We start from the raw sequence: 16,179 nt of genomic DNA on the forward strand, positions 1-16,179 counted from the left end.
TAAAAAAGAAAGTGAACACAAAACGTGTAGGGTAGTTTCCACTGAGTACGAAAATACCCCACATGTGGACATAATGTGCCATATGGGCACAGGGCAAGCCACCAAAGGGACAGAGCGCCATTTAGAGGCTGGAATGGAGGATGGAGGCCATGTCGCATTTACAAAGCTCCTGTGCTGCCAGAACAGTAGAAACCCCCCACAAGTGACCCCATTATGGAAACTACACCCCATAAGGAATCCAACAAGGGGTGCAGTGAGCATATGGACCCCACTGGTGATGGGCACTTACGTAGAACATGTGCCGAGAAAATAAAAAATACCATTTTTTTCATTTTCACGTCCCAAATGTGGCCGTCACCAGGGGGCCATATCCCCGCTGCCCCCCTTGTTAGATTCCTTATGGAGTGTAGTTTCCAGAATGGGGTCACTTGTGGGGGGTTTCTACTGTCCTGGCCGCACAGAGGCTTTGTAATTGCATCATGGCATCCTCTAATGGGAATAGCAGCCATACCTACTTAGCTGGGGAAAAGGGACAATTCTAATTTATTTGGGGGTATTAGGCCAATTATTAGTTTATAAGGTTGGAAATGACAGGTGTCCATCAAATTCAACCTGTGTTGATCCAGAGGAAGGCAAAAAACCCTCGTGAGGCAGACAACAGTAGCCTCATCACTGGGGAAAAATTCCTTCTCGACTCCATAATGGCAATCAGAATAATCCCTGGATCAACGTGACCCCTGAAATAGGAATAAGGGACAGAATTTAGATAATGTAGAACTCCAATGACGTGTGGTGCGCCTTGGAGCGATCCAGTATGCAGAGGCCGGGGTGATCAGCACAGGTGTCACACTGGAAAATGGCGTCCTTCCTGATCCCCCTGTTACCCCACACTCTGCACTTCTTCTGGGGTCTCCTGTTTTCCAGTGTGGGGGACGTCACCTGGAAAATGTTGTCCTGGTGCGATACGGGGTCCTTCATATCCAGAAGCGCTGGGTCCGCTCCATGGCTGCTAAATATTAGGTCTTTATTACGGCTTCTGATATTTTTGGATTGTGCCGCAAGCTACAGTAGCTCGGGCAGCGAGGGACCAGAAGAGGGGGGCGCTGGTATAAATGTTATCCCCGTACGGGTGGTGACCTTTATCCAGCAGTGGGAAGATCAGTTCCTGGACGATCTCCCCACTAACTCCGAGGATGGGGGGGGAGGGGGCATCTGGGGGCAGGATTCGGGTGTCCCTTCCTTCATACACTGTAATGGTACATGTACACTGCGGAATGGCGAAGGATAACCCTTTGTGCATTCCGCAGCTGGCACCCGCCGGCTGACTGATGCAGGCGTGCGTCTCCGCCCGTGTCATAGACTCTATTCTATGCACGGGCGGATTCCGCCCTCTGTCCAAAGAATGAACGTGTTCATTCTTTGGACGGACAACGGAATCCGCCCGTGCATAGAATAGAGTCTATGACACGGGTGGAGACGCACGCCTGCATCAGTCCGCCGGCGGGTGCCAGCTGCGGAATGCACAAAGGGTTATCCTTCGCCATTCCACAGTGTGCACGTACTCTCAATCTGTAAGTGTACCCTGAGGTACTGTCACAGAGTTTGTAGAATTTCACGCCATACCGTAATCTCTTATTGGGACGGTACTGGTGGAAAAGACGTGTCTGGGGGGCAGCGTACGCTACGCTACCCCCAGACACGTCACTTGATGATGATGATGAGGATGAGGATGAATGGAGGAAAGAAGGATCCCCCCCATTCATTCTCACTGGCTGTTTCGGTGTTGGAGGCAATAATAGCATATGCGTCCGACGCCGAAAACACCCTGGGGGCCATCTTTATACGGGGACTAGTATGTGGGGTATGTAAATGTTTATTGTAAAACTTTATTTCATGTAGTGTAGTGTAATGTAGTGTTTTTTAAGTTTTTTTGACAGTAAGAAAATAATATCCCTACGCCAAGAAAGGAGCTGCTGATAAATGCCGCACTTACGTGCGGCACTTATCAGCGGACAGTGGCGGTAGGATATAGGGGGGAAAAACGCTCCTACGCCAAAAAGGAGGAGTTGCTGATCAGTGGCGCACTTACGTGCGATGCTGATCAGTACTCAGCGGCGTTAGGGCGCAAAAAAAGTAAAAAAAAAAAAAATTGGGGGGAAAAAAAAAAAATCTTTTTAACCCAAAGCAACTGATCAGTGAATGATATTCACTGATCAGCCGCTAGGGGGCAGTAGAGAGAAGATTGCCGTAGATTACCGAGGCTCGCCGAAAACGAAGACCCGAGTGTTTCCGAAGATTTCCGACGCTGGACGAACGAACCCGGAAGCGACGCGAAGAAGACGCGAGGACGGCGCGGACCGCAGATCTTTGCTCCGGACGGCCAGATAAGGTGAGTATGGTACACCTGCACCACACACACCTGTTCTGCACCTCTCAGCTACCTAGCTGAGGGGTGCAGAACTCGGCAACACTGTTTTTTACAGTATGATCGCCGTGATGGGCCGGCCGGTACTGGCCGGCCTATCACGGCGATCGTGGGGGTGGCATCGGCGCCATCTTTGTTGGGGACAATAATAGCGATTGGTGCTATCTCGGACAGCACCAATCGCCATTGCTTTCCGGGCCACCAGGTCACCGATGACCCGGAAAGCTGTTTTCAGCTGCTATATGCTGATCTGTATTGATCAGCATATAGCAGCGATCGTCGGCACAGGAGGGGTTAATCACCCCCCGTGCCGACAAGCAGAGAAGGCCTGCTATACATTATAGCAGGCCATCTTCCCCAACCGCTGTGTGTGAACACACAGCGATCGGGGAAACATCGGGCGTACCTATATGCCCGTTTGCGTTAAAGCCCACCCTGCGGGGGCGTATAGGTACGCCCGATGTCGTTAAGGGGTTAATGGACTGGGCCCAATGTGTTGACCATGACTAAGAGAAAACTACATCGCTTGCAAAGAGTGGATGGAGTCAGCAGCACCAATGGACCCTGGTAGGTAAAGGTAGAGGGATGCACGCTGGAGAGCCCAGAATCCCAAAAAGGGCTCACACAGCTTTTAATAAGTAGGTCCAACAGCATCTAATGGTGAACTTCAATCTTTATTGAAAGCCAAGCCTACAAAGATACGACACTTTGACCCACAATTGAGTCTTTGTCAAGTATACTTGACAAAGACTCCAGTGGAGGTCGAAACATATCTTTGTAAGCTTGGCTTTCAATAAAGATTGAAGTTCACCATTGGATGCTGTTGGACCTCCTTACTACAAGAGAAAACTACGGCAAAGCGCGGCACATGGGTGAAGGCTTGCCTGTGTGCATATGCCCTTAGATGGCCAGGCCCTTCTGGGTTAATCATCAGACGTAATGAGTAGAACACAAATGGATGAAACGCTACCTTCGGTACAGATGGATAAAATAAAATTAAGTAAGAATTGCGTGCATGGAGCATACCTCAACTCCTCTCAAATCAGAACTGAAAATTCCTGGCTATGGGCATTACTGTGGAAATGATGCATAAAATAGCTCTCACATAAATGAACAGCTATGAGCCAGAGGTGCGGATCATGTTCATCTGTATGGACAGATTGTATACAGCCCCTGGCACTGGCGTGATTAGTGAATACACCTTCGCCATAAGTCTTAAATACATCTGACATCACTTCATCTCCTGAACATTCAATTTATCCAAATTACTATATGACTAATAGGCCCCGGCAGTAATTAACAATATTTCAATATTTCATTTCCTCCAGGAATAGGTTCCTATTTCCATTAAACGGAAACATAACATTCTGAAAATAGAATCCTGGTATAAAACATTGATGGTGTTTCCCATAGAAACTAGAACACAAACTCTGTACAAAGGAGCCTACATTTAGACCAGGGGTAGGGAACCTTGGCTCTCCAGCTGTTGTAAAACTACAACTCCCATCATGCATGGACAGCCAAAGCTTTGGCTTCGCAGGCATGATGTGAGTTGTAGTTTTGCAACAGTTGGAGAGCCAAGGTTCCCTACCCCAAGGTTCTTTGCCCCTGGTTTAGACGGAAAAACAGATTTGTTCTAGAGCCATAGCTGGTAACAATAAGTAACAATAAGCCACCAAGGCACTGAAGATCCTGGTTCTCTGCAATTAGTCCCTCTTAGTGCACTGGAGGCCCAGCTTCCCCAGTTCACAGATATTGGGGCACTGGACCCACCTCAAGTGCACCTAGCGGACCTAATTGCAGATGGAAAAACCAGTGCAGATGGCAGGAATCTACACACTGCCCGGATCTACTCGCCAAATGCTGACCCAGTGGTGTTTTCCTTTAGAGAAGTGGTACATTTGCTTTAATGTACATTTTTGTTGAGGCTGGATGGGGTACATACATAGGACATCTCAGACACGCAGAAGGACAAGACCTGTTCAAATCAATATTGTTCAATTGCAGTCCTGGCCTTGCTGATTTTTTTAGAATTGTTGGTACATTGTTGGTTGAATAAGTTATAATAATGTAAAAAAGATCCAAAAACTTTTGCCAATAACACAGATATAAGTAAGGTGTGTATGCTTTGTCAGAAGAAGCAGGCTTACCAGTGGACAACTCTTTTTGGCTGCCTCCCTTGACTTGTACTTAGCCAGTCTCTTCTTCTTCTTGTGAAGAGGTTTAGATTCTAGGATCATCTCTTCCAACTCAAATGTGGGGTCACAGTTCAGTCTTCCTTTCTGTCATATATAAAAGCATACAGTATGGTTAACAGTAGTAATAATGTATATTATATTCCCAAATATATATTGCAGATTTCTTAGATACGACCCACCCTGCTCTTACAATCCATGTCTCCCTGGATTCTATATCTCTATAGACTTTTGCTTAATAATTCTAAAGGACCATGTAAGATAAGATGATAATATAATATTTAATTTCCCAGAGGGTAATGTTCTTGAATACACGTGATGGTGTCTCTGTGGTGTTTTGGTTGATCTCCCTGAGGTCAACCAGCGTCCTTTTGCATGCACTTACTAGGCATTGCTCCCACTAGCCAGAATCCTGATCCACACTGATGAGGGGCAATACCCCGAAACAGCTGTCTGTGGATGGATACCTTGCTTGGGTGGTTTCCTTGATTGGAGACATTCCTTGGCTTGGTTGTTCCTTCCCGGAGGAAGGTCTGGCTAGCTCACTGATGTCGAGACACGTGATGGTGTCTCTGCAGTGTTCTTTTGCGCAGGTAAGATAAGAGGCATAGTAAAAAGATAAATAAAGGATGTGATGCTCAAAGCAAAGTCTTTTTTTTATGCCTGGGGGAAAAGGAGAGATATTGATCCAGTCTCCAAGTGGTTAATATATTTTGGTGTTTTTTTGCATTACAATTTTTTAATATGATCTGTGTAGATTGATAACATGGAGAGAGCTGTTGTGCTTCTGTTGCTCAATGTTTCATGGTGATGAAGCTAATTTTCTGTTCTCTGAATTGTTTTATTGATAATGATGTAGTACAAGAAAGGCCCTGGAGGAGTAAAGCATCACTCGCTCTGCATTTAATGAGAATAACCTGTATATTTAAGAGGAATAAAAAGTGCTACCAGCTCTGCATACATTCCCTATACGTTATTAGTCCATTCCGTGCGATCTTGGGTATGTACAGAAATGCATGTGGATCTGTTTGACATGGTATTATAAAAGATAAAATATTTTTTTCATAGCTCCAACATTACCCTTACTCCATAAGTTATTAAAACAGATACAAAAAAAAAAAAAAACCCACCACAAAACAAAAATTTGTGGATATTTTCTTTAGCAGTTGGGGGGGGGGGGCTGCTTTTTGTGATTTTCATATCTGTATTGGGTTTATCTCTTGCTATTAGTGGTAAGCTGCTGCATTTTATTTTTTATGTGTCTGCAATTTTAGCCATAGCAACGTGTTCCTGCCTAGTGTGAATGGTGCTGTAGGAGAGCTGACCAAATTTGTCCTTTTTTTCTGTGTTGCAGATGGGGGGAGTGGCTGCCTCTGCTTAGTCGTGCACTCCACCCATCCCAACCTGGGGGTTATTTTGGCCAGCATTAGTTGGATCCTGTATGCCCAGAGTATAGTATTTTTTGTTAGCCATAGGAGGGGCCATAGTTAGTCTTGGTTCCATCCTGTGTATGAGGCCACCGTGGTGGGATGGTACACACTGATTGCAAATGGTATGCCAAGAGCCTTATTTTTATGGACATTTTCTTTAGCAGTTGGGGGGGGGGGGGGTTTCTAGTGATTTTAATATCTTTAATGCACTTATGTCTTGCCATTACGAGTGAGTTCTTGCATTTTTTGTGTTTTTTTTTTTGTGTGGCTGCTATTTCAGCCATAGCAATGTGTCCCTGCCTAGTGTGAATGTTGCTGTAGGAGAGCTAACCAAATTTGCCTTTTTGTCTGGGTTATTAAAACAGGTAAATATTGATCACAAAAAATGATAATTAAAAAAAAATCCCAAGAATGGGTCTTAACAGAAAAATACATAAAAACATGAACAAATCACATAAAGCACAGAACTACAGAACCACAAACAGCAAAAAAAAGGCTCCCAAAGCACAGACCCTGAACCTGGCAATAATAAAAAAATTGTGCCGTATTCCCAATAGAGGACAAAGAGTTACAAGTTATGCCCTTGTAAACGCATAGGTACTTGCATAGAAAATAAAGTGCAAAAGTGCTATGCTAGTCAGCAAATGAGCAGGTAATGAAAAAGAATCCATGCAGCATATACCATATACCTGCAATACACCTCCAATGGGTGATAACAGAAGTTCTCTGGAACACAGGAGATAACTAGGAAAGTGCAGAGAGTAAGTAGCCAAGGAGTCAGGGGCCTCAGCACCCAAAGCATATTTCGATGCTATATATTTTTTGTGTGTGTTGGAAATTTGTGTATTTATTCCCTGTTTTGGCAGTGTGTGTGTGTGTGGGTCCTGAACATGGCCGCCATTTTGAAAGCCACCAATGTTGATCAAGCCATCAATGTTGAGAGGGTGGTCATGTATCATATGAAAGAAGACTGGAATTATATGAAAAATTTATCGCCACAATTAGATTTGAAATATCTCTTGTGGTTCAAACGTTATCAACATACATTTAGTTTCTGAAATAAAAGGGTATGCTGAGACTTTTATTGTAGAGAAGAATTCTTTATATTTTTCTCAGTTTTAATTGTAATGTAATAATAAGATCAAAGGAAAGGAGGAGATGATGGGAGCAGCGATATACGTCTGTAGAGCTTGTAGGGATGAGCTCCGAGGGACTCCTTAGAAGATTCTAAATTCACTTTATTGTCAAGTGAATACTTCAGCCAACTCATTCAGTAAAATGAAGGCCATTACCTAGTTAGCAGTTTGGAGTACACTGATTTAGATGACTACATACATTAAATGGTTCTCTTCGAAGATTGTGCTTTTAGTAATTGGGTATCTCAGCACGCTTCTTCTTACCCACAGAGGGGCACTTACTTTATGAAAATGACATCTACTCACATAATACTCATCCTACAGTTATCATTGTGTTTTGCAATAAAAATAAAATTTTGGCTGAAAAAAAAGGACTTCCGGGATTAATTATAATGAGGCTTAATGACTCTGAGATGATATAATTAATAGCTCATTCTCATTCAATTTAGTAATGGGGGAAATATAGCCTCATGCTTTAATACAGAGATGATCGTGGAGATTCATTTTATTGCTTCATCTAATATACAATATATAAATAAAAAAAAAAAAAAGGATTTACTCAACAAAATATGGAGGGGCAGGGGGTAATTGATTACAAGTAGGCACTTACCTCTCCCCGTGTCCATGGTGAGCAGCAGGACCGGCTTCAGGACCCCCACTGGAAGGCATCTTCCCCCCAGTTGTGATGGCGTCACGACTCGGGGGAAAAGGTCTGTCCCGACTGATGGATTGGCCGCTCAGCCAATCAGTGACTGACCAGTCCATCAGCCGGGTAGTGACATGTCAGTACCGGAGATCCCAGAGTGCGGCAGGGGTCCTAAGGCTGGTCCCGCCACTCAAAGCGGGCACAGCGAATGGTAAGTTAGTACTTGTAATGAATTTCCACCTGCCCCTGCCGGCCGCTGGAGTTTATAAATCATGGACTCCTTTTAAAGGAAGAAGAATCCACATAGGCAATTTCTATTATTATAAATTACAAATTGATAGTATATGGACGCAGCCAAGCTGTAAATATGGCAAACACTTAAAAAACAATGATTTTTTTTTTTTTTACACAGCCCAATTATTAGGACGTCCCTAGTAACAGTCATTTAACTGATAATTTGCCAGTTTGAAAAGAACCTTCAAACCTTGTGATGACAAGATCAACCATGAGACCATTTAGGTGTCTAGACCCAGATTTTCCTATAAGAGATTATTTCCTCTATAGCTATACTATGTCAGCCTTACCCAAAAGAAAATTATAATATAAAAATTAAATAAAATATAGCTGTCCAAAGTAAACTGTTCAAACGTTAATTTTAAAACAAAATCTCACCGTCCATTTACTTGCCCCTAATACAAACACCCTAAACAAGACTCATTATAATCATTCAGATAACAATGTTTATTTTATAGATAAAATATAAACCACACAAAAAAATGAAAACCATCCAAGAAACCAGTACGAATATAAATTGAGAATAAAATCCTTTCTACAAAGAACATTTCACTTCTGTCATGAATCCCACAGAACTGACTGTCATTGCTGAAGGGAAATAAAAATGTATTACATTCATATTACAGTTCCATTTCTTTCCAAATTTTTGTGAACCTGTCTTGCATGACCTGCAGAAAAAAAAATTGGTCTGGCATAAGCTTGTCTTTATTGTTAGCCTGAGAAGAAAATGGAAGTAATCCGCCTGGGAGATGTGGTAATGAATGGAAGCTTGGGCAATTTTAGAGGGAATGATAAGAGATTGACAGTGACAAAGGCACTTTCAAAAATATACTGTTTAGCAACTTTTACATGTATAAAAAAAAAGTTTAGGTGAGTTTTTACTTAAAGTGTTAAGAAACGTACATAATGTGTAGAATATGGTGGGAAGTTTCAGAGTGACAATTTATCGTAATAATCATTATAATTAGAGATGAGCAAATTTACAGTATTAACGAAGTGAAGCGCTTCGTTAGCTCGGCAAACGGCTTATCAGCCTGCTGCCTTTGAACTCTGTGCTACATGCTACTTCTCTCTGGGTGCCTGGAAAAGCTGGATCCAGTCCTGGGAAACTGGGAAAAGTTTTCCAGGACTGGATCCAGTTTTTCAAGGCACCTAGAGTGGCACGGAGTTCAAAGGCAGCTGGCTGGTAAGGAGACTGCTGAGCTAACAAAGTGCTTCACTTTGTAAATACTTCATTCATCTCTTATTCTAATCCTCAGAAGGTTTTCCATGAAAAGGATCGTTATTGAAAATAAGGGATGAGCTGAATCTTAAACGAACCGCAATAAAAGAGCTAACCAATTGCAGCTACAATAGAGGGACTATAGGGGTTCTTTTGCCACAAAAAAAGCTTTTCTGTCTCAATTATTTCAACAACACAACTTTCAATGCTGTGCTTAAAATGAAGTGACGTGTGACTTGTTTGGAGCGTTTTTGCTTGTTCCAGGCTCTAAAAAGCCAAAATCTGAAAAATGCATCAAGAACAGTGCCAAAATAGTGTGGTTTTTAATAACTGTGTGAACAAACCCTTACAGAGTATCACTGCGTGATACAGTAAGTAGTGGCAACAGCAGTCTCAGTGACCTCACAGGGCCAAAGACAGATAGGTGTTTATCTTACCTGGTAAGAGGTTTGGCCACATTAGGCACAGTGTTAGTGACCCCACAGGGCCTAGGACGGAAAGTGGAAGGTGGGAGCAGTAGCAGCACACTCATCCACCCATTAGGGCCTAGAACAGCCAATTGATGGTGTGGGACGTTGGTGGATCACTGACGTATAATGACAGCTATTATGCTGCCAGACATGTTTTTACAAAAGGACTGAAGATGTAATTTGACAGGTGGTTTGTAAGGTTACATTAAACTGGCAGTGGTGGATCACTGACAAACAATTCCAGTTATTATACTGCCAGACACAGTTTTAATAAAGGAATGAAGATGTAATAATTGGCCGACTGCAAATCCCTTGCACCCGCCCTTTACTGTAATGTACTTTAACATGTGCGGCCGCCATCTTTACAAATGTGTTACAAACTTTTCAAAGAATTTGGTTCGGTAGCAACCCAAACATTTTGCAAAGTTCATAACAAATCTCAGTTCGGGAGGTTTGGTTCGCTCATCTCTATTACAAATGTTTTGGTTGCACACTGTTATTTTTGTATTTCCTCATGAGATGCAAACTGAAAAGTTTAACCAGGTAATATACTGATAAACAGAGATGTAAAGGATCAAGCACTCACCAGTCCATTTAATCCTTGATTTTATTCCATGTTCAACAGGTGGTTTTAGGACGCGGTCAGAAAATGGTGAACGGGCGACAGCCTGTTTCGCGTGATGACGTACACGCTTCCTCTCGGCCCTGACGTCACCACGTAACCTTGTCCTTTTTAAACTACGTGCTCATTAACATTAACACATTTAAAAACATGTTATTAAAAACACAAAAAGGTACAGGTACGTATCTCATCTAAGCTACTAGAACACCGCCTATGTATTTTACTACTTTCTATATCCATGCAGATCCGAGCGATCATTTAACCCTAGAGGTCCTAGTGCATCCGTTCTTATAATTAACTCCGTCTCTTTCTTCATTAATCTATCATGTCTATTGCCCCCTGCCGGTGAGTTCTTCTCGTGCCATAGCCCCATAAAGCACAAGTCAGACGTGTTTCCTCCATGGACCTCTTGTATGTGTGCAATTACCTTTGGGCAGCCTTTACCTGTGCGGATAGACCTTACATGTTCAGCATACCGGTTACAAAGGGGTCTAATCGTTTTACCGATATAATAGAAACCGCAACTGCACATTAGGGCATATACCACATATGAAGTGCGGCAGGTCATGAAATCACGCACCTGCCATTGTACACTTCCCAACCTTATCTGGGCCACGTCATTGAATTGGTTACAGTGATTACATCTACCACATTTATGATTACCTTTCACATTACTCCTATCCAGCCACATTTTGCTACTTTCCTCTTTACGTGCTCTATACCGCCCCCTTACCAATTCATTTCTAATTGTTCTACATTTTCTAAAAGCCAACAGAGGTTTTTGCGCTACCTGTTCTTTCAGAGCCTCATCCCCCTCCAGCATCTTCCAGTTTTTATTAATTGCTGTACGTATTATGTTATTCATGGGACCATGTTTAAATACAAACGCAAAACGGTCCGTTTTAGACCGCCTGGGTTTGCTCCCATGAATAAGGGTCTCACGATCTAGGGACCTTGCTTTCCTTCTGGCCTTGTCTATCATTTTTTTGGGGTAGCCCCGATCCACTAACCTTTTGCTAAGGTCCTCTGCCTGCTGATCAAAGATCTCATCCATATTATTAATACGGCGTAGCCGTATAAATTGGCCGTATGGGACTGCCTTTTTAACTGACTCTGGGTGATAGCTTCTATACTCCAGTAATGAGTTAGTTGCAGTTACTTTACGATAACCGCTTACTAAGAGTTCCCCCTCGGACAACTGTAGATGGACGTCCAGGAAATCTAATTCATTTTTACCAAAGTTGGCTGTAAATGCCATACTAAACTGGTTATTGTTCATATAGGCCACGAACTGGTTAAACTCCTCCTCTGTCCCGGCCCACACCAGCAGCACGTCGTCAATGTATCTCATGTATAGTGCTAACTTGGTTATGAACGGGTTATTGGCGCTGAATACAATTTCATCTTCCAGTTCTGCCAAATACAAATTGGCGAACGTAGGTGCCACTGGCGTGCCCATCGCGGTCCCAGCCCGCTGACAGTACCACTGATCAGCGAACTGGAACGCGTTATGATGGAGCACAAACTCCAGTAGCTCACAGATGAAAGAGGAGAATTTCTCATCTGTGTTGCCATTTTTTATGAGTTGACGCCTGACAGCCTGCACACCCGCATCCTGGGGGATGCGAGTGTACAGGCTCTCGACGTCAATACTCGCCAGTGTCAGTCCCTCCACCCACACAAATTCATCCAATATTTTCAACAGATCCTTTGTATCCCGTAAAAATGCTGGTACATTTTGCAGTAGGGGGCGTAAGACCCAGTCTAGATACTTTGAGACTGCTTCAGTCACCGATCCCTGGCCTGCTACTATCGGGCGTCCCGGGGGGCGCTCAACAGATTTATGGACCTTCGGGATCCAATACCAATAGGGTTTACATGGAAATTCCACTACCAATTTCTCAGCAAATTTTCTAGACAGTAATCCTTGTTCCACACCCCTACGTAGCAATGATCTTAATTTATTAAGATAGTCATGTGTGGGATCTTTAGTTAGTTTTACATACGTGCTGCCATCCTGTAGTTGGCGCATGGCTTCTTCCACATAGTATGTTTCAGTGAGCAGCACTATATTTCCCCCCTTGTCTGCTGGCTTAATGATTAAATTTTCTCTGGATCGCAACCACTTCAATGCTTCCCATTCAGGCTTGGATAAATTATTCTCAGCCTTGGGATAAATAAGACTTTTTACATCACGTAACACATATTGTTCAAACAGATCCAGAGATGAGCCAGCAGACAAGGGGGGATTAAATGTGGACTGAATAGGCCCCTTAAAAAACTCCTCTTTATTCTCCACCTCTGTAAATGACACCCCCTGTAATTCCATGAGAGTGATCAATACTTCTCGATCCGTATCATCAAATTGTGGACTCATGCTGAACCCTAGGGGGCTGATCTTGATAGGCCTCTCGGCCATCAAATTCTCTGAGCTCGCCCCCTGTGGTTTACCATGAAAAAATTTTTTTAAATTCAATTTCCTTATTCCCTCATGCAAATCCACAACAAATTCTGTGTAATCAAAATCAGATGCTATACAATAATTTAGACCCTTAGATAGTACTGCTAAGCACTCTTTAGACAGAGAGAGATCTGTAAGATTAATAACTCCCACCTCCTCCCTTGCTCCCATACCTGTGGCGTCTTGGTCAGGGGCAGAGGATCCTACTTGTGCCAGGAAACCTGCTTCCTTTTGACACCTCCTTTCATGATGTTTCTTCCTTTGGCGCCCCCGCCGTGTGCGCCTCCTAAAGGGAGGTTACCCTCTACAGCTACAGAGCTGTTAGGGTCCGAGTTCGATGTTACTAGATCTCCACCAGAGTCCGAACCGGAGTCCGTGGTCCAGTACTCCGATTTTTTATTTTGGAATTTTGGTTTCCTAGCACGTCTCATCCTACGTGGATTCCACTGGAACATCTTGCCCATGTCATAGTCCTGTTTGTCCCTTAAAAATTTGTTCCTCTTTCTTTCTTTGATCTCCTGTTGTACCGGTACTATTTTCTTCTCCATACGTTTGTTAAACGAAGCGTATTGAGCCTCTGTTAGCCTTGATTTTAATTCCGATTTTGCTTTAATGAATTGTTCGGTAACGTGTGAATGTTCTTTCTCCGTCCTCTGTTGTACCAATTTGGTCAGATTCATGCAGTGATCTTGATGGAGCCGCAACCATTCTTTTTCAAACTCCGTGTCTCCCTGAAATTGGGAAATCTCTTTATATGATCGTAGCCCCCGTGGGGCCCTGTTGCTTTGAATATAAGATGATAAAGAGTTAACAGTCCAGAACAATTTTACTTCCCTTTCTGCTAGGGAGATCACTCTGAATTCAAGGGCTTTGGTGCCCAATAACTGCATTTCATCGCTGGTGTTACATGCAGCAAAGAATTCTGCCGCGTCCTGTCGACCTGTGTTCATTATGGGGTCATCTAGTATAGACATATTAGCAGTCACTTCACTTAGCTGCTCCTCCATATTGGTTTCATTCAGTTCCATACGTGTGCTCTGAGGTTTAGGTATAGTCCAATCCAGTAACCATAAACTCAAACAGATACCTCGGCACTACTTATACTGATGAATGCAGCCTGTGTGTAGCTCCTAGTGTGCCCCGTGGATCGTGTGGTGCTTTAAACATCCATAATCGTAAAGTCCCAAGGAATATACTGATAAACAGAGATGTAAAGGATCAAGCACTCACCAGTCCATTTAATCCTTGATTTTATTCCATGTTCAACAGGTGGTTTTAGGACGCGGTCAGAAAATGGTGAACGGGCGACAGCCTGTTTCGCGTGATGACGTACACGCTTCCTCTCGGCCCTGACGTCACCACGTAACCTTGTCCTTTTTAAACTACGTGCTCATTAACATTAACACATTTAAAAACATGTTATTAAAAACACAAAAAGGTACAGGTACGTATCTCATCTAAGCTACTAGAACACCGCCTATGTATTTTACTACTTTCTATATCCATGCAGATCCGAGCGATCATTTAACCCTAGAGGTCCTAGTGCATCCGTTCTTATAATTAACTCCGTCTCTTTCTTCATTAATCTATCATGTCTATTGCCCCCTGCCGGTGAGTTCTTCTCGTGCCATAGCCCCATAAAGCACAAGTCAGACGTGTTTCCTCCATGGACCTCTTGTATGTGTGCAATTACCTTTGGGCAGCCTTTACCTGTGCGGATAGACCTTACATGTTCAGCATACCGGTTACAAAGGGGTCTAATCGTTTTACCGATATAATAGAAACCGCAACTGCACATTAGGGCATATACCACTCTGGGTGCCTGGAAAAGCTGGATCCAGTCCTGGGAAACTGGGAAAAGTTTTCCAGGACTGGATCCAGTTTTTCAAGGCACCTAGAGTGGCACGGAGTTCAAAGGCAGCTGGCTGGTAAGGAGACTGCTGAGCTAACAAAGTGCTTCACTTTGTAAATACTTCATTCATCTCTTATTCTAATCCTCAGAAGGTTTTCCATGAAAAGGATCGTTATTGAAAATAAGGGATGAGCTGAATCTTAAACGAACCGCAATAAAAGAGCTAACCAATTGCAGCTACAATAGAGGGACTATAGGGGTTCTTTTGCCACAAAAAAAGCTTTTCTGTCTCAATTATTTCAACAACACAACTTTCAATGCTGTGCTTAAAATGAAGTGACGTGTGACTTGTTTGGAGCGTTTTTGCTTGTTCCAGGCTCTAAAAAGCCAAAATCTGAAAAATGCATCAAGAACAGTGCCAAAATAGTGTGGTTTTTAATAACTGTGTGAACAAACCCTTACAGAGTATCACTGCGTGATACAGTAAGTAGTGGCAACAGCAGTCTCAGTGACCTCACAGGGCCAAAGACAGATAGGTGTTTATCTTACCTGGTAAGAGGTTTGGCCACATTAGGCACAGTGTTAGTGACCCCACAGGGCCTAGGACGGAAAGTGGAAGGTGGGAGCAGTAGCAGCACACTCATCCACCCATTAGGGCCTAGAACAGCCAATTGATGGTGTGGGACGTTGGTGGATCACTGACGTATAATGACAGCTATTATGCTGCCAGACATGTTTTTACAAAAGGACTGAAGATGTAATTTGACAGGTGGTTTGTAAGGTTACATTAAACTGGCAGTGGTGGATCACTGACAAACAATTCCAGTTATTATACTGCCAGACACAGTTTTAATAAAGGAATGAAGATGTAATAATTGGCCGACTGCAAATCCCTTGCACCCGCCCTTTACTGTAATGTACTTTAACATGTGCGGCCGCCATCTTTACAAATGTGTTACAAACTTTTCAAAGAATTTGGTTCGGTAGCAACCCAAACATTTTGCAAAGTTCATAACAAATCTCAGTTCGGGAGGTTTGGTTCGCTCATCTCTATTACAAATGTTTTGGTTGCACACTGTTATTTTTGTATTTCCTCATGAGATGCAAACTGAAAAGTTTAACCAGGTAATATCTGATGTGCGTAATCTGGGTAGGTGCCCTCCCCTGGAGTTAGTAATGTGCATATATTGTCCAGGGGTAAAATTAGCAAGGGAATATTAGAACCTAGAAACCCCCTTGAGAGTCATACAGGAGAAAGTAAATAGAATTTTTCCTACCTTATAGAGTCATGGCATATTGCTAGGATATGCCATTACATTATGTGGAGATAATATTTGAGACCGGCAAGATACTGAAAATGAAGGGGGCGCTGTGCTGGTATCAGGGCCGGCCTTTGGGGTGTGCGACCTGCGCGCTTGCACAGGGC

The 16,179-nt window shown here is 43.2% G+C and overlaps 1 protein-coding gene across 1 annotated transcript in view; it reads right to left on the reverse strand.

Annotated features, from left to right (window-relative positions):
* STK32B (serine/threonine kinase 32B) overlaps positions 1-16,179 on the reverse strand; it is a 207,402-nt gene that overhangs the window by 10,646 nt on the left and 180,577 nt on the right. The window contains exon 10 of the mRNA XM_069976434.1: positions 4,576-4,707. Within this exon, the coding sequence (XP_069832535.1) occupies positions 4,576-4,707 (132 nt within the window). The remainder of the gene's footprint in view (positions 1-4,575; positions 4,708-16,179) is intronic.

The sequence above is a fragment of the Dendropsophus ebraccatus genome, chromosome 7, assembly GCF_027789765.1.
Source record: "Dendropsophus ebraccatus isolate aDenEbr1 chromosome 7, aDenEbr1.pat, whole genome shotgun sequence".
NCBI classification, from domain to species: Eukaryota; Metazoa; Chordata; class Amphibia; order Anura; family Hylidae; genus Dendropsophus; species Dendropsophus ebraccatus.